This window comes from Syzygium oleosum, unplaced genomic scaffold (assembly GCF_021117445.2).
Source record: "Syzygium oleosum isolate NSW1041296 unplaced genomic scaffold, Sole_v2.1 Sole_v2.54, whole genome shotgun sequence".
NCBI lineage: Eukaryota > Viridiplantae > Streptophyta > Magnoliopsida > Myrtales > Myrtaceae > Syzygium > Syzygium oleosum.
In genome coordinates, this window is record NW_026607538.1 from 1,034,960 (window position 1) to 1,043,232 (window position 8,273).

General features: G+C 42.5%; 1 protein-coding gene across 1 annotated transcript; it reads right to left on the minus strand.

Moving 5' to 3' along the window:
- Nucleotides 1-84: 84 nt before the first annotated feature.
- Nucleotides 85-5,840, minus strand: LOC115686393 (coatomer subunit delta). The gene is made up of 12 exons (XM_030611664.2): nucleotides 5,741-5,840; nucleotides 5,235-5,299; nucleotides 4,439-4,478; nucleotides 4,000-4,223; nucleotides 3,522-3,764; nucleotides 3,250-3,424; nucleotides 2,149-2,453; nucleotides 1,284-1,482; nucleotides 1,057-1,210; nucleotides 777-839; nucleotides 572-668; nucleotides 85-448 (listed from the first exon to the last, which is right to left on the minus strand). Exons 2-12 carry the CDS (start codon nucleotides 5,235-5,237, stop codon nucleotides 359-361), a joined length of 1,593 nt encoding a protein of 530 aa, XP_030467524.1. The 5' UTR covers nucleotides 5,238-5,299; nucleotides 5,741-5,840; the 3' UTR covers nucleotides 85-358.
- Between the last annotated feature and the right edge of the window lie 2,433 nt (nucleotides 5,841-8,273).

Here is an 8,273-nt window from a genome sequence, read left to right on the forward strand (position 1 = left end):
GCAGCTTTTAATAAAAATCAGATACCATAGACACAGAGGACAAGTCTAGGTGGAAAACAAGACATTGATCTACGCATTATTCCATGCAACAACACAAACTACCGTGTATATCATTCATTTATATGTCCCAGAAATGCTCAAGACAGACGTAAAAGGATATTTCTATGACATCTAAACTCGAGAGTCGATAAATTCTCATGAAAGAATTCAAGGTTCCGCCACAGGTCAGAGGCAGCATTAAACTATCAATCAAAGATCTTAACAAAACTCGAATACAGATAAATGTACGCAGCACAGGAATTCACAAAACCAAAAAGTGTGCAGAAGCAGACGTTCAGGTGAACGAATTATCTTTCATTCAGACAACTTGATAGTTCTCGGTGATCAATTGCGTTCTCTGAGAAAACTTCGGAGGCGATCCACCTCGCAGAGGCAAGATATTCACGACCTGAGGAGATAAGAATATATTACGGTCAAATCAGTTCATGAGAAGTAAATGAACTAAAAGCAAGAGACAAAAAGGAACAAACTGAAGAATATTTTCAGAAGAAACAGAACTATTACAACAAACCTTTAAGTCACTGAATGTGCTAGTAGCTGAGAACTGCACAGATATGGGGAAAAATACAGAAGAATCTACCGGGGGAACAACAAACTCCATTGAGCCACTGCAGACAGTCCAAGAGTGTTTAGTGAAAGGTCAAACGACTGACGAGAATGGCAATGCTTGAGCACAGAAATAGAAGAAAGCTATAGAGCAGAAAATTAGGCCGGACCTGCGGTTTGAATTGTCAATAAGAACGATGGACCACTCCAAGATGGAATTTCTAGAGTCATATCTGCAAGATATTAAAAACGCCTCTGTAACTACTAAAAGAACATAACAAAGGTCAAGTATGAATATAGTACAAAATGAAGGGAGTGACACTTCATTTTTTAAAAGATCACAGACTAAAATAAGTAAGGGTTCCCCCAAAATTCTTGTTCTTTCTTCTGAACTATTATCTATGCTATGCGAGGATATTAAAAAAGAACGTAAATAGTTCAGAAAATCACCTCCACTCGCCATCAATCTGCCTCACATTCGGGGCTTCTCTAAGAGCTGGAAGTGGTACGGAAATCGCAACATTTCTCAGATCAAACATTGACGAAGCCTCATATTCAATGCTTACATAAGTTTCATTTCCAGAAACAGAAGGCCAGCAATTTACTGCAACGATAATTGCATGTTAGTAACAGAACCACAGATTTGATATTTATAAACACCAGGGATATAAACCTACTTGACAGAGGCACCATAGACTCATCAGTAGTTTGCATTCTCCACTTCAGAAGACCTACACCTGCGGCATCACCAGCTTGACCAGTTGGAAAAGGCCGGTTTGGATCTTTTAGGCTTAGAATACTCTCACTGTTGAATAACTCTTTGTTGATGTTAGGATGTGTCTTGAAAAAGATGTTTGGATTACCCCTGGTTTCAATCTGAAAAGGATGAAAAACTCAGAATATGGAAAAGAGGCCATAAAACACCTGGAACAGTGTACATCACATGTTAAATAGCATTTTGCGAAACTTTCACACATATGAACATCAGAGCTTAAATCCCCAATGCACTCTATGAATAGAAAGCCACCGGTCGTGCACACTTGGGTTTATTTGTATTAAACAGAGCCATTACACGCAGCTTGAGTGATGAAACTTTATTTTCCTTCTTTCTGAACAAGACTGTGTTTCTAGAGTCAGTTCAACCTAAAAGATGCAGGCTGCTATTCATCAATGATGACGAAAATCAAAAGAAACCTATTCTTTAGCCAGTTCACCATGAGTTGGGACTCGTCAAAGATACCAGTTTAAGTGCAACAAAATGTTGCGAGATAACTATAAAGTGAATGCCACCTTTAATTATGTGCAATTATAAGTAGATTGGTCAAGTCACCTGACTTGTGACATACATAGGGGTACATTCTAAGACAAAACTCCCGCAGTGAAATGCTTCCACTCAATCCAGAAAATGAATGACTGGTGACTTTACCAAATTTGGCAGCGTCATTTTAAATGAATGACCTAGCTGTTCTTGGAAATTGCTTCTCAAGGAATATCAGCTTCTGCTTATACAGGCATGGAAAAGACAAGGGAAGGGGAGAGTACCTGAACCTGGATAAGCCCATCCTCTTGGTTTAGAATTTGAAGTGACAATGTTCCCTGGACATCAAAACTGCTCATTCCACCATCACGTTTGAGTGTCACGTTGATTTTCTCCTCAACAGTCAAAGTGATGGGATCAGTTAGCGGAGCAGCAGCCAATTTAGATGCAGCAGCTTTTGGCTGGACATCTTCCAGAATTACTTCACCTTCTGCCTTCAAGCTTTCTAAGAACTGATTTGTCCGTTGGCTCTTACCAAGCTGCATACCCAGACCTTTGGGAGGAGCAGTGGCAGATGAAGGTGGACGACCTGTAAAACAATAGTCAGAACAAAGTTAGGGTCGTGTAGGATACTACCTTCATCTTATCATAGCCAGAAATATTGGAATTAATCCAAGCATCGATGTGAACATGACAAATTTCTAATTGAGGGAAATTCAATGAAAAACGTATTGGATGGATGTACATTTAGAAAATTGAGTCTAGAGAATGACAATTAGACTTGCTGGCTCCTTCTGCGAAATGAAATCGCATCAACAACAATTTTTCCCTCTATGAACTAAAGGTTGATTGATTTTCAAACTGCTTTGGCCCCATATACCATGTACTTCTATTATATCTTTTCAAACTTTCCATAATTGTAAAAGGTTAAAGAACCATGCAATCCAATATATTTTGCTTGAATAATGACACTTCCAGATGGTTAAGACTTCCGAGTGAGCTATGATTGACATTATTGTCCGGAAATATTTCCGACCAGGATTCGATCAAACACATAAATCAGACTACAGATTGCATGGCAATCAGACCATAAAACATTCAAAAACGGTTTCTTCTTCTCATAATTAACACTCTCTAGATTTATAAACATCTTTAGGCTAGAAATCTCTGAACATTTTGAGAAAGAGCCGGAAAACACTAAATAAAGTGGATAACTTTTTGGAGCAACTGAAATTTGACTGCCCCAAGTCATAATCAAAGTTACCAACAGATACACTTTCCACTTGAAAGCTTAAGAGAAGCTAACATTGATTCAAAGGAGTAGCAACCCATGAGACATAACCAAATGATGATTACTGCCTAAGCGAATGTGAGGAGCCACTAACCTTTAGGCTTAGTAGAAAAGGAATCAACATCAGTGCTCAATCCAAATCCAGACCCACTTCCAAAGCCACTTCCACTGCTAGAAATGCTCATCTCACTAAAGCCACTCTCAAGTCTTCCAGACCCCATTCCTTGTAGACCCTTAAACCCTCCTTTGTCACCTCTAGACTTCTCGATCTGCAAAAAATGGAAACATTTGTCTTGACGGCGGTTCATAACACGGGACAGCCATGGAAGGAAAAAGCATGAGTCTTCTACGGTCCCAAAAACGTACCTTGCTTTTGTCAATCTCACTAGCTTTACGCTTCATAACATCCTTGGTTTCATTAATCTTACTTTGCCTAACTAGCTTGTGCAACTTTTCTTCGTGACTCTCCATCTCACAGTATTGCTTGACTTGCGCAACGGTGACATTTTCCTTGTGCCCGAGAGATATAACTTCATCAAAGGCAAAAATCAGCTCGAAGGCTGTTTTGCCTATCCCCTCTTCATCAAGAGATAAAGAATACTCAGGTACCTAAGAATTTTTAAGGAATTAACCAGATTGAATACTCATATATTAGGTCGACAGTCTCAAAAAAAGAGTTACAATATTCCTTGTCATCATGACAAGCTCAAATAATAAAGTTTTGAAAACAATTAACTCGATTTTCGGCATTCAGGAACCACAGATCGAGAAAAGTCAAGAGAGGAAAGGGAAAAAAAAAAAAAGACGATAAAGATAATCTTAGACAATCCACCAAGAAGGATACAAGCTTGGAGAGAAGCCTAAGGGTTTCCAGATCTTCAAGAATGTTGCTTTGCTTGTTGGTTACGAGAAGCAAGTACAGAGCTTCTATTGGCTGGTAAACATAGCGAACATTCTCGGTTTCGACATATGTGTGCTGCTTTCCAGTACCAACTAATTTCGGGAAAGCAGCAAGAAGACCCTCGATTCTAATTCGAGACATGTCAACAAACTGCCGGGAAACAAGCACTGCAAAAGAATTTAGAAACATCAAATGATTATCTCAGGAGAATGAGGACATCAAAACATGAAGAAAATGAAATTGCTCCGAGGGGCCGAGCAAAATGGATTTATTGCTTTCCTCTTCTATATAACTATATAAAGGATGAGATAAAAATAATCAAAGAAATAATCCTGTCAATCATTTTCTTCAAAGATAATAATATCGAAACCGAATGACTCACCTTTCCCAGACTTGCTCACTATAGAAGCTGCAAGAACCACCTGTACAGACACAAACACAGTACACGAAAACACTCAAAAACAGTATCTAAGCAAACATTGTAATCAACTCTGCACATGACTATAGAGTGTACACTTCCCTAATAAAAAGCAATAGTAAGTACACTCAAAAACAGTATCTAAGCAAACGTTGTAATCAACTCTGCACATGCCTATAGAGAGTACACTTCCCTAATAACAAGCAATAGTAAGTTTTAGACTGTATAAAATAGAAAGAAACAGGACGCAAGTTCTCTTACGCCTCAAGCCGCATATTCCTAAATGTAGGCATTAAACCTCACGCCATAGCCTAGTCCTAGTCCTAGTCCGATAAATCATTAGTAGGTTATGAAAATTCCAATTGCTAAAACCTCAAACACAGATCTAACATTTAAGTCATCAAACATATGACTTCAACAGTGAGGAATCTCTTTGTGATTAATCTGAAATGCAAAAATGCTACCCCGCGTGTTCTTTTAACACGGACATGTACCAGGGCATCATTAAACAGCCGATAATCGATTCAACTCCAACATGATCAATGTTTCGTTCATCACAGTTCCATTGAAACAAGTGCACGCGAGTTATTCAAAATTGCTTTCAGTGTAGTGGATTCGGACGCAACAGCAAATCAGCCTGATCTCACCAGCACGCGGACTTCTGATGCGAAACGAAGAGATCAGATCAAAGACCATAGAACCTAAAAGCACGTAATTGCGGAACGAGAAGCGCCGAGGATAAAAGAAACTGAAACCTCACCATCTTGGCCTTCCGACAAGCAACCACTTTGCCGCCGCTGAACACAGCTTAAAAACAGGCCGTACCTACACACGACACAAGGGAACAAAAAAAAAAAAAGACCTGTCAATCGAGAACCACGGACACTCGATCCTCGATCCCAATGCTGTATCACGCCCCCAGATTAAACCGATCACGCACGACCCAATCCAATCCAAAACCACCCCTCACCAAAACATCCAGCGCAGAAGGATCAAACACGTTCCCGGATCAACCGCATGCGATGCAATCGCCCAGAAAACAAAGCAAGCTAAGCAAACGTCAGATCTGACGACGAACAACACCCCCGCTCGCCAGAGCTTCCAATGCGATCCCAACTGACGGGTCTTTTGCTCCTGCGGCGAACAACACCCTCCCGCGCTCCCCCCTAGAGATCTGGGCGAGAGACGAAGGCCCGAAGGCGGCGACGGGAATTCGCGCGACGGGATCGACGAAGATCTGAGGGGAGCAGAGTCGAAGGTGTGTACCTGCTCGTCCCGCGACGTCGGCGCGATGGGATTCGATCGAGGGAGAAGCGCGGAGGAATTCCGGTGAACTGAGCGAGATTGCTCCTTTGGTAGGGGGGAGGACGAACCGATTTTTATGTGCGTTTCGGAGAGACTCTCTGATCAGATTCGTGCTCGTGCAGTGAGAGAGTCGAGATCGCTTGATGGGCCTGGACATGCCCTTCCGTTACGGCCCATTTCCATCGTGGGCTTTTCTGGCCCGTTCGTAGATTGTTTATAGAAAGGGGGTTGTTAACTAGCACGCTCGAGACACACGATCTGATAAGGCTAGTCATGGCCACGGTTCAGAACCGACCGGTTCCGGTTCTGAACCGGCGGTTCCGGTTCGTGGCCAAGTATGAACCGGAACCGGAACTGCCCATGGCGGTTCTGGTTCCGGGCCGGTTCCGGTTCCGGTTCAGGTTCAGAACCGGTCGGTTCGGAACCGGTTCCGGTTCAGGTTCAGAACCGGTCGGTTCGGAACCGGTTACGGGCCGGTTCATAATTTTTCTTTTCTGTTTTTTTTTCTTTTTCTTTTCCTTTTCTTTTTTTTTTTCTTTTCTTCCTCCGCCGACCATAGCCGGGCCGGCGGAGGTCGCCGGCCTCGAGCGAGGCCGCCTCGCCGGCGTCGGGCGAGGCCGCCCTCGCCTAGGCCGGGCGAGGCCGGCCTCGCCGGATCGGGCGAGGGCTCGACCTCGCCGGCGCGGGCGAGGCCGACCTCGCCGCAATGCGGCAAGGCCGGCCTCGCCGACGCCGGCGAGGCTCGACCTCGCGAGGCGCGAGGTCGAACCCTCGCCGGATCTGGTGAGGCTCGACCTCGCCAGGCGGCGGCGAGGCGGCCTCCCACGAGGTCGGCGAGGTCGAACCCTCGCCGGATCTCGGCGAGGCTCGACCTCGCCGGCGCCGGCGAGGCCGGCCTCGCCGGTGCCGGCGAGGTCGAGCCCTCGCCCGATCCGGCGAGCCGGCCTCGCCCAGCCCAGGCGAGGGCGGCCCTCGCCCGACGCCGGCGAGGGCGGCCTCGCCTGAGGCCGGCGACCTCCGCCGGCCCCGGCTATGGCCGGCGGAGGAAGAAAAGAAAAAAAAAAGAAAAGGAAAAGGAAAAGAAAAAAAAAAAAACAGAAAAGAAAATAATTAAAAAAATTACTGTTCCAGTGACGGAACATTATTCAATATAAATTGTAATCAAATTTGGGGACAAAAAGACAAGAGAGAAAGAGAGGGCTTGAACTTAATAAATTATCATTAAGCACATTACAATTCGTTACAACGATCTATAAAAAACAAGGAGCACAATATATATGCCCTAAAATGATCCCAAAACCTAAGCATTCCGTGCGCAGGGGACCAGAGGTCACATGTCGTCGGATTATACTTCGGTTTCCCTAATCTCACGTGGGCGTACCCGGTATGAGAAACAAGAGTTCCCGAAATATTTGCCAACTCCAATAGTTCTTTTACCCTCAATCGTCACTACCCGTTCCAGTACCGGTACCGGTAGTATCTCCGTCGTTAAAGAATTCGGATTCATTATTCCAATCTATCTCTTGTTGCCAGTATTGAGCCTTCGTCCAATCAGCAACACAAGCTTGAATCTCCACTGATTCTGGAGCTAATCTTGAACGATGTTCGTCCAAAATATTACCTCCGGCACTGCATGCTTGTTCGACCGCAACTGTGGAACAAGGGGTTGAAAAAATCTGTTTTGCAATAATAGAAAGGATTGGGTATTGGCTTGCGTGCCTCTTCAACCAATCCAAAATTAAAAAATCTGTACCACCTTCGGATTCAGTAAACTCAAATGAAATGGTTAAATAAATCTCTAATTCAGAAATATTTCCTATTACTCCCTTTTGTTTTTTTTGTCTATGTAATAAAAGTTGGTACCCTCTACTAATTTTACCTGTACTGTCATTTTGTATCTCCGTAGATTGAGAAGATCCAATATCACCTAAATTATATTTAGTATAAAATTCATTATATATTTTTATTACTACGTTTTTAACCTCACGTACTATGGTTGTAACATTTATCGCATCATAATGTAAACATTGATAATACGTACGCAAAAAATCATTTAAGCCATCCAATTTGCAACGCGGATCAAAAACACAAGCAACTAAATAAATAATGGGAATTTCGCTATAATAATGTAGCCACTTCATTTTCATTGCAACTATAGTATGTTGTAATTCAACATCATTTTCATATTCATCAAAAATTCCGACAATATTAGTACACTCTACTAAAAATAAATGTGTAGTAGGATAATAAACACCGGACAAAGTATAAGTTGCATCATTAAAAACCTTTAAAACATCTAAAATTTTTTGGCAAATATCCCACTCTTGTGGGTATAAATTAATCTGAGGTATATTATTAGAAATGAATGCACATAATAAATCTTTATATGCTAAAGATTCACTAAGCAAGTGGAAAGTAGAATTCCAACGAGTTGGAACATCTCTTGAAAATCTTTTTGGCTATTTGCCATTTTCTCTACAAAATCTATCACATT